This window comes from Chamaea fasciata, unplaced genomic scaffold, assembly GCF_029207755.1.
Source record: "Chamaea fasciata isolate MVZ Bird 193981 ecotype frontalis unplaced genomic scaffold, bChaFas1.0.hap1 SCAF_1, whole genome shotgun sequence".
In the NCBI taxonomy this organism is placed as follows: domain Eukaryota; kingdom Metazoa; phylum Chordata; class Aves; order Passeriformes; family Sylviidae; genus Chamaea; species Chamaea fasciata.
The window spans coordinates 110498470-110520344 of NW_027094086.1; the positions used below are offsets into that span (position 1 = coordinate 110498470).

The 21875-nt window shown below is 38.7% G+C and overlaps 1 protein-coding gene across 3 annotated transcripts in view; it reads left to right on the forward strand.

Moving 5' to 3' along the window:
• The first annotated feature begins 2830 nt into the window (after window positions 1-2830).
• The window catches only part of CAPN7 (calpain 7), a 33196-nt gene continuing 14151 nt past the window's right edge, over window positions 2831-21875 (forward strand). For 2 of the 3 annotated variants that reach the window (XM_066193591.1, XM_066193606.1), the window contains exons 1-13: window positions 2831-2987; window positions 6948-7056; window positions 7731-7888; window positions 10107-10174; window positions 11266-11466; window positions 11877-11963; window positions 12629-12755; window positions 13084-13169; window positions 14845-14938; window positions 16496-16642; window positions 18291-18397; window positions 19894-20014; window positions 20269-20413. In XM_066193591.1, the coding sequence (XP_066049688.1) occupies window positions 2886-2987; window positions 6948-7056; window positions 7731-7888; window positions 10107-10174; window positions 11266-11466; window positions 11877-11963; window positions 12629-12755; window positions 13084-13169; window positions 14845-14938; window positions 16496-16642; window positions 18291-18397; window positions 19894-20014; window positions 20269-20413 (1552 nt within the window). In that variant the 5' untranslated portion in view covers window positions 2831-2885. Of the gene's footprint in view, window positions 2988-6947; window positions 7057-7730; window positions 7930-10106; window positions 10175-11265; window positions 11467-11876; window positions 11964-12628; window positions 12756-13083; window positions 13170-14844; window positions 14939-16495; window positions 16643-18290; window positions 18398-19893; window positions 20015-20268; window positions 20414-21875 lie in introns of those variants that run through there. The other variant, XM_066193599.1, reaches the window with a different exon arrangement.

The window sequence follows — 21875 nt, forward strand, 5'->3', positions numbered from 1 at the left end:
CATAATGTAAGTAAAAGGTGGGAGGTAAGAGATACTCATAGCAAATATCACCAAAGGGAAGAAAAATTGAGGCAGGGGAGAACCTGGATGTAGAATTAGGATTTGTGACAGTGAAAAAAGGGATTTAACAATCTTAGAGGAAGTGGTTTTCTGCACAGTATCTCAGGAGGCAAGTTAACCATGCAAAAATTTAAATGTCTGGGATATATCAACATCAAATGAAAGAAATTATTCTTTTTCATCTAGAAAGAAAACAGGCCAATTTTAACATCTGGCTTCAAAAGTAAAACGCCACTACAAGCAAAAGGCAAAAAAAATGACATGTGTGAAGTCTTAGCTGCAGTCACGACCTTAATAACTTACTGTACTTTTTGTACATTTAAATGCCTTTTGTAGAATTTTACAGAGGATTAGTAAGAAACAGGAACACACAAGCCATTTATTTTCTGAAAAGGGCCAATCACAGTGACCATCAAACAGTGAAAAAAATAATTCTTCAAAGTGACATTTTTGAATCACGATTAGCTGGAAGAGGTCTTAGCTTATGTTACAGAATAAGTGGTTTTGGCATGTTGATTTAAGTAAGGAATAGCATTATCTCTGGTTCTGCCCAGTTCAGCCTCCTTTTCATCATGCATGTCACTCTGAATACTTCAGAGTTGCATTTGATCCATTAATGGTTTAGTCTGAAGCCATGATACACAAATTAATTTTAGGCTATGCAAGTCACACCACTATGTCTCAACATCAAATTGAAGCAGACCCTGACTGAAACTCCTTCATTTTCATGGTATCATTAGGGAAATATGGAACAAATAGAGCTTTATTCAGAAAAACCCTTTAGTGTAATGTGAATCTTTCCTGTGCTCAGACAAAACCCACAAAACATACTTTGAAAGAAAAAGAAAACTCAAAACAACTAACTTTATAAGGAGCTCAGCCAAAAAGGAAAGCTATGAAGAATACAAGAACTTCCCCCTACATGGCAGATCACAAAACCCAAGTTCCTTTTTGCACTAAACATTACTGTATTTACATAAATGCAGTCAGTAAAGCACAAAAGGAAGAGAAGAAGATGGAATGGGAACACTTCACTGTGTACTTAAGAAAATTATAGGGAAAATAATGGATTTCAGTATTTCAGTACCCAGTGCTCCTGCATTTAGCTGCACTTCTAACTAAATCTATAATCAGAAAACAGACTGAAAAGACACACATAAAAGAGAGCTGAAGAATAACTTGTCAGACAGTATTTTTATGTGTCCTGAAAACAATGCCTTGCAATAAGCTGTATTTTCAGGCAGAAATAAAAGCCTGTAGAACCACAGAATTGTCCAGGTGAGAAGGAACCTCACCCAACCTTCTGTGGGAAGAGTATAGGTGAGACTAGCACCCTGTCTATATCCTCTTGAAAATCTCCAGCAATGTCCCCAGGGAGGCTATTTCAATGAACAGTCAATGCTTCTATAAAAATTTTATTTCTTATGACAAGATGAAACCTCTCCCAGTGCAACCTGTTCCCAATACCCCTTGCCACGTGGCTCCTTGTGGACGGACCCTGAAGAATCCCACCCGTCAGATTTCCCCTAACTGCCTCTTATGGAAGAAAAAAGAGAAAATCATGAACATCATAGCTAAGCAATCTAGGTTACGAAACTGCTAGCCTGATTTTTTGTTTGTTTTAGTGAGGATCAGTACAATAAACCCGGGGTTTTTGTTTGCTTTGCACTTTACACCTATGTGACAAACAGGTGCACGCTGAAAATACTTTCCTTTAAAGGCTAGAAAACCCAGCCTCGAAGGGATTAACCATGTTCACCTCTATTAAAAATTGAGAAATGGAAAGACAATAACAACCACACTTTCCAACCCCCGGGCTGCACCTGCTTCCTTCACCCATGACTGACAACCATGTGAGAGAAGGGATGGAACAGAATCCAGGGAAGTGATTCTTCACCTGTACTCGGCACTGGTGAGGCCACACCTTGAGTGCTATGTCCAGTTCTGGGCCCCTCAGTTCAGGAAGGACATTGAGGTGCTGGAGTGAGTCCAGGGAGACAACGGAGAGATGGAGCTGATGAAGAATCTGGAACACAAGTCCTGTGAGGAGCCGCTGAGGGAGCTGCGGGTGTTCAGCCTGGAGAAAAGGAGGGGAGCCTCTCTTCTCTCCGGGGAGACCTTACAGCCCTCCGCAACTCCCTGAAAGGAGGTTATGTCTAGGCGGGATCTGGTAGTGACAGGACAAGAGAACTTAACCTGTGCCAGGAGAGGTTCAGTTTGGACATTAGGAGGAATTTTTCCACCGAAGGGATGATTACACATTGGAACGGGCTGCCCAGGGAGGTGTTGGCGGCTGGACGTGCGACTTAGTGTCGCAGCCTGATTGACACGGTGGTGTTCGGTCATGCGTTGGATTCAATGATTCTCAGAGGTCTTTTCCAACCCAACTGATTCTGTAATTCCGTAATTAATTCTGTAATTCTGTAATTCTGTAATCAGCGCCCTGCGCGCGCCCGAGCCTCAAGCGCCTGAGGCAGGCAGGCGCGCGCTGTTCCGCCCACCGCCTCACCACCCCCGCAGCCCCGCCCGCCCCCGCGCGCCCGAGCACGCGCAGTGAGGGCCGGGGCGGGGCGGCCGCTGCCGGGGCGCGCGGGCGTGGGCGTGCGGTGGGCGTGGCTAAACGAGGCGGACGGGCCGCTCCCGGAGCCGGTGGGCGTGGCCACATGCGCGGCGGGGCGGGCGCAGGGCGTGACCAGACATGGGGGCGCGGCCGACGGGCGCGGCGGGGTCAGGGAGGCGGGGGAAGCGGCCGGGCGGGCGCGGGGACCGGGTGGGCTTCGACGGGAGCTGTCGCCGCTGCCGGCGGCACCGAGAGGGCGCCGGCCATGGACGCCACTACGCTGGAGTTGGACGCGGTAAAGTTCGCGCAGCTGGCGGTGCAGCGGGACCAGAGCGGGCGCTACCAGGAAGCGGTCTTCTACTACAAGGTACGGCGGGGACGCGCCGGTTCCCTCGGGGCGCCGGTGTCTCCTTCCCCTCGCCGCGGGCCGCGCGATGCTCTTGAGCTGCCGGAGGGTTCGCGCTTCCCCTTTGGCAGCCCGAGGGCCGGAGAGGAGTGTTCGGCACCCCCGCGGCCCGACACGGCCCTGCAGGCGGAGAGTGACGCGCTGGGTCAGCGCGGCCGCCCCCGCCCTCCCCCGGCGGGTGTGCCTCGGCGACGAGCTGCTCGGCCCGGGGAAGACGAGGCGGTGCCCGCCGAGACGAGAGCGGAAGGCCGTGCGTGTAGCGTCGAAAGTTTGTCAGTCTCCGGAGGAGCCGCGTCCCTCAGGGCGGGTTGCGAAACGCCTTTTCCCTGCGTCCTGTTTTTAGGTGGGAACGAGCGCTGCCCGTGCGCTGCTGTTTACCGACAGGCGTAGGGATAGCACTGCAGGTTCTCTGCTTAAAAAACGGCAACGGGCGCTTCCTCCAGCTGCTGGAGACACAGCCCCTTCAGTGCTTCTGGGAAGATTCATCGTAACCTAAAAACGTCTCTGCCCCGGTGGTTCTACACTTTCGTTCCTGGCCTCTCCCCAAGCCCTGCCAGGCCAGAAAGACTGTTCAGTTTTACGCTAGCGATGTAAGCGCTGGGCGTTTTGGAGAACCACAAGTGCGCATACTGCCGCTCCTGGGTGTGCAGCTGGGAGCACTCTGTTGTAGTCATCAAGTAAATAGAGAGGTCTGTGGCGAAATACAAGGTGCTTAGCAGTAAGACATATTAAGATCACAAGCTGTCAGTGACAGGTTCTTAACCTTGTGTGAATATTCTTTCCGTTAGGGACCAGATTTTATTGTTTCAGTACAGTTTCAGGTTGGCATAGCTAAGGGTTGATTCAGTGTCTTGCTTGATATCTATAGGCTTACTACTAGTATTTAGTAGTTTTTGTGCAACCATTGTGCATTTTTCACCTATGTAAATTGTCTCATTTTATGTGGCGTAAAGTTGCATTAAAGTTCTGTGTCTCCTTGACTTCTCACCTATGAGAAGGGTTCTTTGAAGATTCTGTTTATCCTTATCACAGTAATCATTTCACAAATTCCATTCTGCTGACAAAGTCATTCTCTTCCAATAACTTGTTAAGAGATCTGTAATTGGCCTTTTATTTCATGAGTACAAGGTGTCTGTGAAATGTTTAAAAAGCATAATGTTAATATCATGGCAGCCTATGCATGTAAGTGTGAAAGAATAGGAAGAAGAGTCTTTTTTATTTTGTTTAAACCCACTTGTTAATTTTGTGGGGGCTAAATTTATGTATGTAAACCTTATATATGCAAAAGTTATAGTTGCCCAAAATAACGCCGGTAAGCTCTGTGTTCATCAGCAGCACTGTGTGTGCCTGGTCTGATAACCATGTGCAGTACTGCTTTAATACTGTCTTTTTCTCCTTTGATCTGGAAGAAATTACTCAGTGCTATTCAGAATGAAAACATCTTTTTGTGCAAATAGTCACGCTTGTATGCTTTTGAACATACATGTGTGTGGAAAATCTTTTTCACATTCTGCATACAGGTGATGTTCTTGCTAAGTGGAAAAATGTACCCCTGGCTGTCTTGGTGCACTTGAAGCTTTGTGAGACGAGTGTAACCTAGATATGTTTGGCTTTCCAGACATTGCCTGAAGAATCGCTGCCATGTTCCATTATACAAAATAGTTACAAAATGTCATTTATTACTTCAGGGATTGTTTGTTTGCTTGTTTGTTTATTTATTCCAGCACAGTGGAAGTAAGCTCTGGCCTGTCACCAGCTTTCTTATCAACTGCTCTAAGAAGTTCAGAGCCCACTGGTGCAATTACTAAGCATGTGGGAAAGCTTGGGTACTAAACTGGCTTCTGCAGGAACTTGACCTTAAGGATGAAAGATGGAAAATGCTACAGTTGTTGCCATAGACAACACCAAAACGGACCTGTGTGAATGGAGTTCCTATGGTTAGCGAGTGTGCTTGGCTTCCTGCTACCATGTAACTTTGATAAATGCCTAGAGGAGTGCTGCATGTGGACCAGCTTCGGGCAGCTTGCTAATTAACGGTGCTCTGCAGAAATGTCAGGATCATATTTGGACACCGATGACTGCAGCCAAAACTGCTGAAGGCTGTTGCTAAGTCTGGCTGTTGACCAGCTGTTAGCAGCTTGCAGACTGATGATCAGTAGTTAGCTTAGTGTGACTGTGGCACACTGCTTGTGACAAACAGTAGTGACATTGGAGAGGTCGTAAATGCTAAGTCTGAATTGCACATCCATCTGGTCACTGGAAGCGGCTGGCGTGCTTGCTCTGCAAGGACTCTGTCAACTGCTTCAGTCCTTTGCAGGTTTGGTTTAGAAAAGACTTGTTTCCATTATGATTACTTCTTAAAACGAGACAAAAACAATTGTACTTGAAATCTCAGAAGCAACAACAATTATACACTGGTTTTGTAGCACTGGTGTGGAAATCCACATTTGTTCTTTGCATCATATGTAGACCACGTACCTTTGTGATACAGCACCTGTTTTGTCAGTCTGAACTTGCAGGATGACACAGACAAATATCCCCATCCTTTGAGCATGTAGCTGTAGTGCACTTTTTCCCCTGCAAAAAATAGTTGTGTGCTGGACCTTAATGGTAGTTAATTGCTACATACAAGCGGTACTTCTGCTTACTCTTCAGTTGCTGTGGATGTTTTATGTGATGTAATATGGAGACGGATGCTGGCAGGGAGCATGCAGTACTTGGTTCTGTGATGGTTCTCAGGGAAAATTTATCCTGATAACAAGTCCAGGCTGTATCAGGATCAGTTTTAAGTTTGGACAAACTAAACAGGTGGATATAGGAGCAAACTGCTAAGCTTGGCCAAAATAATGGCCATAAAACACACAAGGGAGCCCTGGCCATGGATCTGTGCTTGCCCTATGCAGGGCAGTCTCTCTGAGCACCGTTTCTGTGAAGCAACTCTGTACTCTTTTGCTTTCTGCCTGCCAGCCTACCTGCTACACGACCACCTCCTCTTCTCTGCTGCTGGTGGGAAGGCAGCAAAAGCACTGCCACAAAAATGGGGGTTTTTCCATTGTCAATAATGAGGACAAAACAAGGTTTCTGTCCTCGTTTTTGTGGGGTGACAAATGTTGATTCTCCATATGGTTCAGAGACTGTGTCAGCTCTGGCTATTTATTGCAACCCTGCCAAAGCTTACGTGTTTTTCATAAATTCAGTGAAGGGATAGACAGCTTATGCAACTGAAGGCATTTTTTCTTAATAGATTTGTACAGTATGGAAAAAGCCTTAATGTGGGTAATGTACTGTGCTTCTGAGCCAGAGGCCTGCTCTCCCTCCTGACAGGAGACCTTCCATCCAGTATTTTGTGTACGTATAAACATTTAGAAAAACAAGTTTGAGAAGCTAGGAAGCCTCCCATTTGTAGATTTCCAGATTGGATAGCTTTATCTGAGTAATAAGAATTATAAAAAAATACTTTCTAAACAAAAATACTTGGTATTTGATTTTAAAAAGCTTTTATATTTGTTTACTTTCACTATTACCAGATTAATGCAAATAACTGGAGTAGCTACTTTTTTTTTCCTAACCTTAAGTCCTCAGCTTTAAAACCAAACTGATTTCAGTGCATGCTTGAAGAGTTTTATTTAAAATCTCCTAATTTCATACATTACTATATAAACAGGCCTAAGATCTGGTCTTACAGAACTTCTGAATATTTTTATTCTCATGCGTTGTCCCAGATGTGAGAAATTAAACATGATCTATCTTATAACTTGAAACTTTTTCTTTTGAGCAGAATTTCCCTGCAGCCACTGAGTCTTTTTGTGGATGTAAGGGCTTGCTTTCATGCAACTCATGGCTGCTGAAGGCCCTCTGTTTATGGTAAGTGATTTTCTAGGCAGCAAACATTAACTTTGTCTCCAATTCTTCTCCCTGCAGGAAGCTGCACAAGCCTTGATTTATGCTGGGATGGCTGGGTCCAACTTGGAAAATATTCAAGAAAAAATAAATGAGTACTTGGAGAGAGTTCAAGCTCTCCATTCAGCAGGTGGGTAAGGAGCTTTCTAATTAAACCTCTGCTTAAATTAATTGAGTGGAAAGTTGTTTGCTGCTGTGAAATACGTCTCAATGGTGTTTGCTCTGTTTTTATTATTCTGATTTTCTTGTCCGTTGTGAAGAACCACATATACAATGAGCACATCAGTGCTTTGAATTCTGATACATCATAAATTAAGCGGAGACTGACTTTGTAAGGACTTAGGTGTAGGTGTTCTTTGCTTTTAAATATTCTGAGGAACCACATTTGCAGAGCAAATGTGAGAGAGGTCATTAGTAAAGGTATTAAGTGACATGGACACCTAAGGAACTTGTATATTGTCATAGATGATGTATTTTCACAAATGATGCAATACTTTATGTAATTAAACATCCTTGTTCTCAGTGTAGTATGAAAGAGATTTTATTAACATTATTTCACATCTGACATATCCTGAGAGCTAACCTCTGCTTCAGGGAAGTGTGATGGTGTTTCCTTGTCCTTGCATAGATGTTTATAGCAAAGTTTAGAAAAATTTTGTTCCCCGGCAAGAAACATTAGAAATTTTTTTAGAAATAGATAAACATTACCCATCTGATTAGAGCTGCTAGTGTTTTGGTGACATGTTCAGGATGTTTTTACATGTCTGCTGCTGTAGAAAGCTAAATACTTGTTTTTTCATTTAGTTCAGTCACAGAAGACAGACCCTCTGAAGTCAAAACAACAGTTGGACTTGGAGCGTGCTCACTTCCTAGTTACGCAGGCTTTTGATGAAGATGATAAAGGCAATGCAGAAGAAGCCATAGAGTTGTACACAGAAGCAGTGGAACTCTGTTTGAAAACAGTATGTTAAGCTACAGGTTAACTTGGTGGAATTATGTGATGGTAAGAAATTCTTCCACTTTCACAAATGACTGACCCTTAAAGGCTGGCTTGAAAATGGAGTACCTGTATTTGTAAAAACTACCTTTTAATTTTTTTTGTTTGTTTCACTGTTTTTTTTCTTAGTGTTTCTTCCAGTCTTTGTTATGTTGCTATACAACACTGTAAATTTATGGGGACTTATCATTTATGTGTTTTTTTTCTAAACTGGATTATGCTAAAAGCTAGAAATATTCTGGAATATTTTTCATGTTGATTTTGCCCTGGAGCAAATATCACAAAAACAGAAATTTAAAAGTTTTAAAAATGAAGATGACTTGCTAATGTGTCAGCTGTATTAATTTCTGACTACATTAAAGGAAGTCATTTAAGGGAAATTCCTGTGTGTAACATTTTCTGAAGACGTAACAGTCTACTGATGCCAAAACTATTAAAAATACTACTGGATTACTCAAGTCTTCAACACTAAAGCTGTTGTGAGTGAGTTCAATTCACACTGAAATTAATATGGATGAATTGGCCATTGCATAAACAATGAAGAATATGATTACAGGTACTGCTTTTCTCCGTTAAGTCCAGTTGACTTAACTAACTCATTACAAGAAGAGCTCACCATCATAATGTAACTCCACCAAGTCTGTTTTTCTCTTCTTTTCAATGTTATAATGTAAGAATATTTGTGGGTTGTTGAGGGTGTTATACTACTGTTGCTACATGCTTCAGTAAATCCTTTCCTCTGAATTATGTTAACAGGTTTTACCTAGGCTAAAACCCCTGGTGATACAGTGTAACCAGGAGTTAGAGCTGCTCTAGTTTTTCCACTTGAGCTGTTGGAGCAGAACATTTTCAGTGTATTACGTAACATTTACTGCAGCAGCATCCTCCTTTTCCTCTGCTGTGTTCCTCCTTCTATTGGGTCAGTGCATGCAAATATTACTGAAAGTAGTCTGAAAATATTTCATATTAACAACTGCATTTATTGGGTATTTCATTAGGTACAAGAGACTGCTGAAGTTTCTTTAATCTTGACTAGCATATTCTTTTGTTGACATGATGGTAAGATTTGTTCTTTGGGATGACCCAAAAGTACCACCTTCTCCCCAGGATGAAAGGAGATTTAAGGAACTCTGCTATCTTGAAGCTTTGCTCATGTCTTTCTCCTCAGTATATTCAGGGGGAGACATTTTGTTTCTTCCTTACCCTTGAAGTACTCAGGGAGCAGTTGTTACTCCTTTTCTGTGACTGATTCCTAGATTAGTGTGCTGGTGTTCCATCTCCACTACTTACCTTCATAAATCTTTAAAAGTCTTTTCCAACCAGGAACCCCAGAGTGTTATTTATTTGCAAATGAAATTAGTTGCTTACAGAGGGTGTTTCTAGTTTTGTTTCTTGGGGTCAAAGTAGCTTGCTTTTTGTATCCTCAGTTGACTCCCTGATGTGAAGTAATTGATCAAGGCACAAAGCTAGAACCTGAAACCTGCTTGTGGGTGCTACAAGAGAAGCCACGCCTCATGTTGTGCCTCCTGCAGGTTGTTTGGCTGCAGAAGCCGTGCTTCATCTGTAAGGGAGACAAAAGTATAAACTGTAGTAGATGACTTCCCAAATGGGAGCAGAAGTTAACACTCTCCACATCTTTGTCACCCTGTCCTAGGTTATTTTATGCTTTTGATTGCTAGTTAAAAATGTTGTTCATGCATCTCTATCTTGTTTGTTTGGAAACAAACCTATTTTATGTAAGTAAACATTTAAATTTTTTCTCCCTAAGTTACCATGATCATTTTAACACATGTGGAGAAAAGAATTGGAACACATCCAAGCTCAGCAGTATATGCAACATTTTGTTTTGTCTTCTTTCTGCCAATAGTGTTTTAATACAATTAACTCTTCTGGCGATTCTTTTTTGTGTATGCACTGTTTTCCATGCTGAAGAATTTTAGACATAACTTCCATTCTATAAAAATTTCACTAGAACAGCAAAATGGTATTTGCTTGCATAGTGTTTTTTTATGCTGAGTTTAAAAAAAGAAGCAACAACAAACAAAGCAAAATATTTGCTCATTTCAAAAAGAGAATTGGAAGAAATAGCTAGTTACTCTTTGCTGTAATCTAGAAGTATGACAACTGAGCTTAAAAACATGTTGGTTGTTTTTGGATATGTAGATTTTTATTTTACACTTTAGGCTACTGAAACCTCAGAAGCAGGCCTCCAGTCCAAGCTGAAACAGCTGGCTCGACAAGCACTGGATAGGTGAGTACTGCTAATGTTAGTAAACATAGTTGCTGTCAGGTCAAAGTGCACCCTCTCAGTTGGATTCTCAGTCTAACATGTCTGTGTGGATTCCGTGTAGACTAAGCTCCTGCAAAGTTCACCTTGGAGCTCGTTGCCAGCTGCTTCACTGCTGAATGTAGCAGCTGTTGTGCCAACCCTCTGGGAATCTTGGGACACGCAGAATTAGGAAAGGACTGTGTGCTTGTTAGAACAAATGCAGTACTTCAGAGATATAATCCAGAGTACTATAATGAATGGCCTCTATAAAAGATGCTCAATTCAGGCTAGCATGAAGTCAGGGTGTCAGGGTCCCTCCATGAGGAAGACAGCTTGGAAAGGGGGAAACACTTTTCTTTACAATAGCAATCTAATTACATGGTATATGTGTCGTGAAATCTCTGTCTGAAACAATTTACACAAGTATAAATTCAATGTCCCTCTTTGTAAGTCAGCTCTGTGATGGTGAATCCCAGGCTGTGTTTGGCTAAGTTTCAGTATAAGATGGGTTTTAGCACTTCTCAGTATGTATTCAGAAAAAAATCCCAATATTTAGCATGTGTGTGAGTATCCAGCAGCTTAATGCAGCAGTAACAAAATATGGCTCCTGCGTACACAGTGTTCAAGCAGTTGAAAGTCTGGGTTGTGACAATGCCTATAGGTTTTACTACTATTTTACCTGCTAGACAAAATAAATCTAGAAGGTATGAGAGGATGCAGATCAGTTTTCTCTCCGTGTTTCAGTGATCTTGTTCTGAGATTCCACATAATGAACACTTAGACAAATTCTCCTATTAGCATAATTTAGAGGCAATAAAAATCTAATGAGTTGTGTCAGAAGTAGCTTGTGTGAGTTGGAAATGCTATATTTTAATTGATTCAAGAACAGAAAAATAAAGAAGTACCAGCATCAGAAATTGATTTGTTTTTTAGAAAAAGTAGTGTTGGTCAACTTGGGCATTTGCTCATTCCATTTAACATATGTGGGAACATGAACCAAGAAAATCAGTAATAGAACTGTAATTATATTTTTATCACTATTGTAAAGAAAATGCATTCTTTATTTGCTTTAGAGCAGAAGCACTGAAGGAATCTATGTCAAAGTCATCTCAGAAAGAAAAGTCAACTGCAGCCAAACCAAATCAGCCAGTCAGAACATTTTTTCCACTGGGACCTGATTTTTCTTTAAATGATAAACCACAGACAATCAGAGCAGTACAAGCTAGTGAATCTCAAGGTCAGAGATACACTGCAGAGGAGATTGAAGTACTCAGGTAAGTCTAAGGTTTTCCAAAATGAGTTCATGAAGTCTGGCTCTGAGAAGCCAAAGTGCAAAATTGTTTTTATAGATTATGCAGCTGCTAATACTATACAACTTCACTGGAAATCGAAGGAGCATAGTATTTTATATGACTGCCTTCTATTACATCCAGTTCCTTTTACTTTGATTTTTATTATTGGTGAAATAAGCTACAAATAATCCATAAAACCATTCTCCTAAATTGTGACTTTTGAAAACTATCAGATATATAGTGTTCAAGAGGTAGCTGTCTTGTTTTCAGAAACGCTGTGTATTACTAGTTTTTAAAAATTATTTTATTGTTACCTTCTGCAAATTAATCTTCAGAAGATGATTGATAGGTTTGTAACTCTTCTTTTTTGTTGGTTTTCTTCTGACTTGCAGGAAGACTTCAAAGATTAATGGCATTGAATATGTACCTTTCATGAGTGTTGATCTGAGGGAACGTTTTGCCTTCCCTATGCCTTTTTCGTAAGTATGCTTCAGTTACTGAACTTCATTTTTGTTTTTCTTCTCAAAATTTTCCATATTTGGTATTTCTGTCTTTTCTTTTTCAGGGTTTAAAATTGTTTACATAGGCTTTTAAGCATAATTCAGGCAGAGATTTAAATACTACCACTTCCTTCTTCCACTCTGAACTTAAAACTTTATTGTAAGCTGCTCTATAGTACTTTTGCACTTGTGTCTTCAAGCCTATAAGGATAATATTATATTTGGCTTTTAGGATTGTTGGGCTGGGCTGGCAGTTTGAGTCTGTTTTCTGATGCTGCTCCACGCTAATGAGTTTAGCTCTGTTGCTTGTAAAATGCAGGTGATAGCTGTTTCCTCTGAAGAGGGCTATTGCAAGGAATAGTGATATATAACAGCTAGACTTTCATTCATAAGCAATAATAATAAGTTAAGATTACACAGCCATAACAGACAAAGACATTTGGAGTTGTTGAATTTTTTTAACGTTTTGCCTTTTTCCCCCTTAAAAATCACTTGAAATTGTTTTGAAATTGTTTTATAGCTTTGTAATTGTTCTGTGCATATTTTGCACCATCTGTCAGACATATTTAAGACTGCACATACCATATAAAGCTCTTCTAAACTGCTATTCATTTATTTCTACTTTTTTCCTCTGTTCAATCTAGTGATAAGTGTGGGAAGTTACCATTGTCCCCCAAACAGAAAGCAATGTTTGCCAAGTGGGTGCGACCAGATGATATAACAAATAACCCTACGATGATCTATACTGTATCAAGCTTCAGCATAAAGCAGGTAAATTGTTCCCAAGGAAAAATATGTTGCTAGTGGTTTATCATGGGGGGGGGGACTTTGTTGTACAAAAAGGAATCCCCAAATATGAGAGTGCTTTCCTTGACTCTTATGAGGTGAAATAAACAGAAAAAAATTTGCTCTGTAGCCTCATGTTGAGCAAGCGTACATTTTCTGCCTCTTTAATAGTAGCTTGGCTTCTTTTGGTTTAAAGCCTTCCCTTTTGAAGGGAATTACTAACTGCCTGTTTTCCTTCCCTCCACACACTGCATTCATCTCTCAGTATCTGAGTTATTAGAAAATGTCCTCACTGGTTTTCTTTTCTTTATAGACAATAGTGTCAGATTGTTCTTTCGTGGCATCACTAGCTATCAGTGCAGCATATGAGAGAAGATATAACAAAAAATTGATCACAAGGTAAGTAGCTGTTGCTTTGTAAGATCTTTTCAGACTTAATACTGCCAAGCTTTTGCAGTATGTTCTGTGACATCTGTACACAGTAAAAAATAGCATTTGTTTCACCTTCATCTCCCTTGGACTCATGTGGTTTCAGCACTTCAAAGCTGGAAGACAGCTTTATATTGAAACACACAATTTTAAGTTTAACAGCAAAAAGCTGTTAGACAAACATTCCTAATAAAAATATTGAGTCAAAATTTGGAACAGATTGGGAATTTATTCACCACAGGCACTTTCAAAGAAAGAGTTTTCAGACATTTATATATGTTCTAATAGCCAAAATTTTTTATCGACACTCCTAAAAGTCTGGCCAATTTATTGCGTCATGGTATAGGTGTTCTGTTTCTTTTAGTACTACTAGAAAATCTCATCTGTCTTTGTTTAATGGATAACCCAAGTTTTATCCTGCCAAGCAGCACTTTATTAAATTTGCTGTCCTGTTTAGACAATTACCATTGATTAAGTTTTCTGGGGTATAACAAGCCTATGAAGTGGCTCCCTTACTGTACCTGCAGTGTATTAATCATGTTTTCTGGGGTGTGTAGGCCTTTGACTCCTTAATTTGCTCAAGATAGCTTTCTTTTTCTATGACATCTTATTCATCTCTAGTTATATGATAACCGTTAAATAATTCTTTATTGAATTTTGTTCTTCAACTGCTGATTAAGTTCTCTAAGGGGTATGGGTTCATGGAGTTCCTTTCTGCAGGTGCTGTGAGATAATTTCTCAGGGTTTTCTACTGACACTCAGCCAACACAGATCTAAATCAAAGCCAGCTAAAATCACAGTCAAACATTCCTCAACTAATTAAGCATAGTTCATTACAAATTTTTTTAAAAATCACATAACTTCTGGCTAACTAAAATATAACTTGCTGTCAATATATGTAGGTATACAGACACTGGAGTCTAACTTCAGATGTGCTTTGAGGGGTAAGAAATGGTTTGGAAGGATTTTGTATTTGTTTGGGATTTTTAAAATACTAGCTTTATTTATAATGCTCTCTAGTTTCATTTTTCTACTTTGTTAGCTGCTGTGCAACAGGTGGTCCATTTTACAACTCATTGTAGAATTAATGTTAACAACACTATCACAGCTCCACTCAATTGGCATCCTATGATAAATTTGCCATGGGTTTTCTGCATTTTGCTGCGAGGCTCTTTCCAAGTGTGTGAATGCTTTTGGATTGTTTTGTTTTAACCTATTATTTTTAGAACTGAATTTGTATTCTTTTCAAGAGCAGCAAGTTTTGCACTGCCCTCTCCTTCAAAAGTTTGACTTGTCATTCAGCAAATACTGTGTTTATAGTATAGATTTGTAAATACTGCTTGTTTAATCATAAGATAAATTGGTTTGCCTTGCTTCTGTTTGAGAAACAATAAGGTTACTTATGTTTTTTGCTACTATATTAAGTAGAAAGCTACAGCAAGAGCAGGGCCTGAAAAAATAAAACCTATTTAAACATGATTATTTATACTAAATTTGAGTTGCTCTTCATTAAAAATTCCATGTTTCTGTTCAGAGTAAATTCCATAAACAGATTGTGTTAATCTCACTTTTATCATTTTAAGTGTTGGTACAGCCTAGTCATTTATGTAATAATTTCCTCCTTTTTTTTTTTTTCTGTTAACAGTATAATTTACCCTCAGAATAAGAAAGGAGAACCAGAATATAATCCATGTGGTAAATACATGGTGAAGCTTCATATCAATGGTGTTCCTAGAAAGGTAAATCTTTTGGGGTAACTAAGTACTTCTACTGCGTTAAGTCATGTGTTTTAAAGGCTTGATCAGCTTCACTATGAAGTACTTGCATAACAAAAACTTAAGGCAGGTGTTTTTGGAAAGTAGTTTTTAATTGTTAAACCTTTTTGAGATTCATTTTTGGTTTTTAAGTATGAAACCATATACTTCTTCTGTCTGTACTTCTGTAGGTGCTCATAAAAATAGCCTTACATTAAATTCATGTAAAAAAAGCCTTATATTACTTAGCAGAATTGTGAAAACCAAACAGGAACAAAGCTATGTATCCCCTATTTATGAATTAGCTGTGCAGTCCTCCACTTCATCTTAGAAAGAATTAAAAAATATAGAGGGAGATACCAGGAAGAGTATAGATATGAAATAACCATAGAGGAATAACTCGACTGATAACTCAAGCAAGGCCTTGCTCAACTGCAGATTTTTACTAAGAAGAGGAAATACCTGAAGATAAAACTTTGCAAACTCACAAACAACTTCATTTTCTTTTCGGTGCAATAAATAAGAACATAAAATAATGTATTTCTCCATATAATACTTAACTGTAGCACAGATCATAGTGACTGATGAATGTTTATGAGAGTTCAGAAGTTGAGTAGTTGTATTCAGGGGGTGGGGAAGTAGGGGGAAACTTCTCAAAGGCTCTTAATTGTTAAGATATAACTTCTGGGTCAGGAAGTCCTTGAGCTTCAAAATTACAGAATCTGAATATTTCAGGAAAATATCATTTTTGTCTGCCTCGCTCTTAATATTCTTTCCAGAGTATCTCCTAATGGCTGCCTTTTGTCAGGATGAATGGCTATTTGCTCTGCTATGAAAAGATCTATTCATTTCTGCACAGATAGGATGTGAGCAGAGAATGTGCTGTGTTGGTAGCCTGTATTTGTAATGGACCAGTGCCAACAGGAAACTGAAACATCTATTCATGGAAACTGGTTCAGATTACTACAAATATGCATAAGAATCTGTAATGATGATGAATATACAGTACCTAATTTAAAGAAGAAATGTTAATACTGTCAGAGCTGCTGCTTTGAGGTGTTCTTCCTTTTCAGAGAGAAGAAATTAAATCTGAACTAGAGGCTGTGAAAGTGATATGACACAATTTGCTCCCTTAAAGATAAATAAATATTTATTCCTCTGCTGGCTACCGTCCAAGCTCTGATTCTTAATTAGATGAGGAATATTGTTAGGCTTTTCTTTACTTTTTATGCTTGTAATTGCACAGAACCTTTCTGCAAGTGCCTTTTACAGTAACTATTGCACACTTTATAAGAGTGTACTGTCACCATCAGTCAAGGCAGCCACTCACATGTCACCCAGTTAGACCAGTGCAATCAAGAGCTGGCAGTAGAATTTCTTGTTCATTTGGACAAGTCCACTGCAGGATTGATAGAGGTGTCCATATGTGAGAACAGTGGTCAGGTCTGGCTGTGTCTGAGAAACTTTGTATTAATGAGGGTTTTATTTAATTTTCTGAATACTTTATTAGATTTATGATGATATTTCATTCATTTCACACAGGTAATCATAGATGACCAGTTACCTGTTGATCATAGTGGGGAACTTCTCTGCTCTTATTCCAATAATAAGAATGAATTATGGGTATCACTAATAGAAAAGGCTTACATGAAGGTTATGGGAGGATATGATTTTCCTGGATCAAATTCTGTAAGTATGAGATTAAGAGGAAAAAAATCCACTAAATAATAATGGGTAAAATAATTTCCTTCTAGTGAAATCAAAGTGAACAACTTGGGGAGACAAGTATTTGGTTTGACATTTTCTTAAACTTTTTTTTCTGTTTCTTTCTTTCACAAATATTTTTATCTGTACCTAATGAAATTATTCCATCAAAATAGAATGAGCAAGACATCTTGATGGTCAAAATTAATGTTAGTTCTCAGACTTCAGTATTATTGATGCTTGTGGGTAGGAAGTGTTTTATATAGAGTCTAGATGGAGGTGTTGGGTGAAGTCATAAATTCTCTTTGCCCATATCAATACTGCTGATTTTGGTTTCTAACTCTTTCAGTAAATAGGACAGTTCTCCCTCATCAGGTAATGGAGTCAGCTAGGAAAGGGACAGTCTAGTCATTCAGAAGGTCTGTATAGAGGGAGCAAGTACTTAGATCTGCACAAGTTTGTTTATCAGATTGTTCCACTCATCTCCATAAATATGCATTGGGTTTTTATAATGTGCTTACTAGAGAAACAGTCAGCATACATCATAAAAGTGACATGCAAGTTATTCTTTAAAGAGGGATGGTTTGCTGAAATGAGTAGCTCACATAATTTGTTACTTAGGAAGCCTTTCTGAATTTATACTATTAAATTTTTAAAGATTTTTTAAAAATTCACGGTGCTAATTGGTGTCTTGACAATCACTTTCTTGGTGGGTATACTTGGTAATCATCACCTCTTGAAAAATTGTTATTGAGACAAATGTAACTTTGTGTAAGGAGTAAATGTAGCACGTATTTTAATGTGTCAGGCTGCTTTGTTTTGAAGGACAAAAGCTGGTGAGAATAACTGTGTTTTATTCCCATTATCACCTTCTAACTTGCTATCTGGAAAAACAGCTTGGCTGGTGACATTTAATCTCCACCTTTCCTGCCCCCCTCCACTTTCCACTGTATTCCAGCTTCCTTCTGTAATCAAGGTTACTTACAATCAGGCTGTCTTGTACTTCTAATTCTTCAAGTTCCCACCCCCCTAGTGCTGGTTATTGACACTTCAAGCATTTACAGTCTCTGCTTTTGCTTTGAGGAGTACAAAGCAAAAGAAAAGGAATTAAGCAATATTTCAAGGAGTTGGGAGATTAAAGCATCTTTTTATGGAAATACATGTCAGTGTCAGCTTTACCAAAAAGAATAAAAAACCCAAATGCTGTGCTTTAGAAATAAAACATAAATTATTTAAAATGCATATATAATAGCAAGGTACCAAATACTGCTTCTGAGATATGCTTTAAAAATCTGTAAATCAATGAAATAAATAGAAAACATGAAACAGTTGAGCATGACTGATGATTCTGATACGCTTCCATTGCTCTGGAATTCCAGTTTATTTCATCAGATCACTTTCTAGCTTTTTTTTTTCCCTTTTTTTCTTTTTTTTTCGGCTTCGAAATCTTGTCCTTGTCTAATCAAAGAATTTTTTGTTTGTTAGTCCTAATCTTGGCCCTTTTATGCATAGAGCTGTATTGTAACTTTTGTGTACTTGATTTCTTTCAAGGCTTTTTATATGTTGTGTACAGACATCATATGTTTATATATGGATTATCTGTTCTGATTTCTTTTCAATGCTTGCATTTCAGAATATTGATCTCCATGCACTGACAGGTTGGATACCTGAAAGAATTGCTATGCACTCTGACAATCAAGCCTTCAATAAGGATAGCACTTTCAGAATGCTTTATCAGAGGTAGACATTTGTTCTTTCCTAAGTCATTAAAATGCTTGCTGTGTACTAGCTGTGTTACCACTTTAAAAGCAGTACAGTCACCACAGATACTTCAACAGCATTTTGGTACTGCTAAAAATTGTGCCTTATAAAGCCTCCATGTGCTTTTTGGAAGAAGAAAAATTGAGGTATTGGTGGCTTTGATAGAACAGAAGGTTAAAATACTGGGAAATTTTGCGTGATGAAATTCTTCTTTTCCTTGATAAAGAAAACAGAATATAGAGTCAGTGAAGAGTAGTTTGGAACCAAAATGCAAGTTACATTATAACTGGTATCAGTTGTAATATATACCAGTTAAGTGTTTAAAAAGAAGGAGGATATGTGTTCTGTGTTTCCACACAGTTCCCCAGAACTATATTATATCTGCAGTCTTTACCAAGCAGATATAATACAGTATTTCTAATTGTATCACAAGATTATGCCCCATCAGTAAATCTTCTGGAGGAGCAGGAAAAGTCTATCAAAACTGCAATACTGGTTTTCACACCTACCATAACAGTTGGATTTGATGGTCTTAAAGATCCTAAGTAAGTAATTCTATTATTTTGCTTTTGGTGAAAGATACAGCTGTAAATTATAATTGCCAGGTATACCAAGTACTTTGATTTCTTTCAAAATGGCTTCGTGCAGGTGGTGTCTTAAGTATTTCAATGCAATAGAAGGGGGGCTATTTGTTGACTAAAACATCTGCATCCATGATAAAAGAGTCTTTCTACAGTGTTTTTTTCAGTTACTTAGGAGTTCTCAGGGCTGTCAACAATTTTTCAGATATTCTCTTGTTGTAATTTGAAGGTGTGACTGAAGTTAGGATGGGATCTAGCCATTGGAATGTTGCTGTTGTTCACCTGTGCTAGAGTGAAAATGTGTTGATCTATATAATTCAGTGATCCTATAATCTCTGTAGGGACACTGACTATGTACTTGGGTTTTTAGTGTAGGCTGGAAACGTCAGTGTGTTTTCACAACAGTAATTGTTCTAGAACTAACAATTGCTATTCAGAACACTGAACTTGAGTATAAACACCTGCAAAAGTATGGAAGTGTGAACTACTCATTCATTCTGTCAGGGGTGTGACAGACTTGATAATTTGCTATATGCAGTCATTGACTAAGTGGTGATGAAACCACATTTGTGCTCAGCTGTGGGTCTGTGAAGAGTATCTTAAAAGTGACACAGGCTAAGCTTCAGGTTGATAAATGCTGAATTTTGTTTATGAAAATATGAAACTATGGTAAAATAATATTTTGAAATTTAAACTATATACTTCATTCTGAAAGAAATATACTCTCTCTCAATCTTTTTTTCAGGAGTGATTTCTGCTGACAAAACCCCCTGTGCCTCAGTTTTTATAAAGCAGGGTCATGCTAATGGACAGTGCACAAACATGCTATTGAGGTGTCTGGAAAATGTTAGACTGCAACTTAATTAAGCTATTTTTCCACCTCTTTTTGAACAGATTCCACAAGGGAGATGTCCTTATCACAACAGCAACAGGGGTGATGTCTGAAGAGGAAGGAGAAAAGTGGGGTTTAGTTCCTACCCATGCATATGCAGTCTTGGATATAAGAGAATATAAGGTATCAAGTGAAACTAAAGGTGTTTTCAAAGACCTGTCTGAAACCTACATGTGTTTCTAGGCTTACCCTAGATGGGTAGCTACTGATTTTTTTGTTCTAATGGCTAATGTATTTTATTTTGTCTTGGATTCCACTGGGAAATTTCAGAAAACTTAATGATTCTGTGTTTTCGTGATCCATATAAAACCACTTTAAATCTGTAAAAGTTACTGTGACAAGATGAATTGACAGTTTTACTTTGTGGGTTTTTTTAGGGACTTCGATTTCTTCAGCTAAAAAATCCCTGGAGCCACTTACGTTGGAAAGGACGATACAGTGAAAATGACACAAGAAACTGGACCCCAGATTTACAAAAATACTTGAACTTTGATCCCAGAACAGCTCAGAAAATAGACAATGGTAATAAGGTTTTAAAAGTCATTATCCGTTCAAATAGTATAGATCTTTGTAGTATATCCCTGCAGGAAGTTGGAAAGGAATGCTTATGCACCAGGAGAGTAAAACAAATGCTAGAAAGTAAATAGTCCAAAAGTTTAGGAAGTATTTGTGTATTTAAATCTGTCATTTCAGGTTTGTCTGGGGTTTAAGTAATCTAGGCTGTTAAATACATATCTCAAATTCATTGACAAGAAAGTACCTCCTTGGTTAAGCGTGCTGTCTCAGTATGTGGGCGTTAAGTGCAAAGAGAACATTCTGACAATAACGTAATGCTGCTTTTTAATACATGGATGGACTTCTTGTGGGTTTTTTTTCCTCTCCAACATTTTCAAATATGTATCAACATGCTTACTGTAATCAGTATTTAAATCAGTCTTTCTGCTGCAGCAGCTGCATTTTACTTTCAGAAAGATGTTTCTGCTTTTTACTGTGTCCTCGTTGCTGTCTGCAAATCTCTGAGGGAGCCCTTTTATTCAGTGCCACTGTTTTTATAACACTTGTTATTTGCCTCCAAATCCATTAGATTATACCATTTATTGATAAGCCTCTTGCAAATGCCTGATGAAAACTTTAGATTCAAACATTAAAAAACCAGCCCTGGATTTGTGACAGTTACGAGATAATAGTTTGTTATTTATTTACCAGTTTATTTAGTAAGTAATTTGTAGCATCTAGTTGTTAAAAATTTATATGAAAATATATTGGTAATTCTAATGGAGTTATTCCTTCTAATTGTATTTACACTTTGGTCTTCTTGATTTTGTGTAGTTATTATGACTGGTTTTTACTGCTGCAAGATCTGCAATTGCTTGTTGTCAGAGACATGATTTGTAAGGCTGCTAACATTTTAAAAGTTCATTTCACTAGGAATTTGTTGGTTTGCAGGCACTATTGTTGGCTGGAATTGCAATTAAGGGAGCTAATGGAGAAGTAGAATAAATGTATGAGAGTGTTGCAAAGATAAAGCAAATTTAGGGTGCAAAATCAAGTGACATAGGTGTTGGATGAAGTATCTTAGAAATACAGTTTAACATACTCACATGTTGATTTAATACTTGATTGTGTTGGATGACTGCTGAAGTAGGTTGTTGAATTGCAGGAATCTGTTGGACTGTGTATTTTATTTCTTTGTTTTTAGAAACCTAGGAAAGGGGAAATGAGGTCAGAGTCACCTAATGATGTCTCTTTCAAGAAATAGCAGATTTTCTCATACCTTCCACTTAGTCCTTGAGAATGGAAAAGCATTCTGACAGCTTCAGAAAGTCCCTGATAATAAGAGACTAACTTGTTTTTTGTTGCTTTAAGTTGGTTTGGGGGGCAAGTTTAAATTTAGCAATTTAGGCAGTGCAGTCATTACTTCTACATTTTGCAGAAATGTTGGCTTATATAAGCTGTATCATTTGCTCAGAAAGAAACTTGTGAG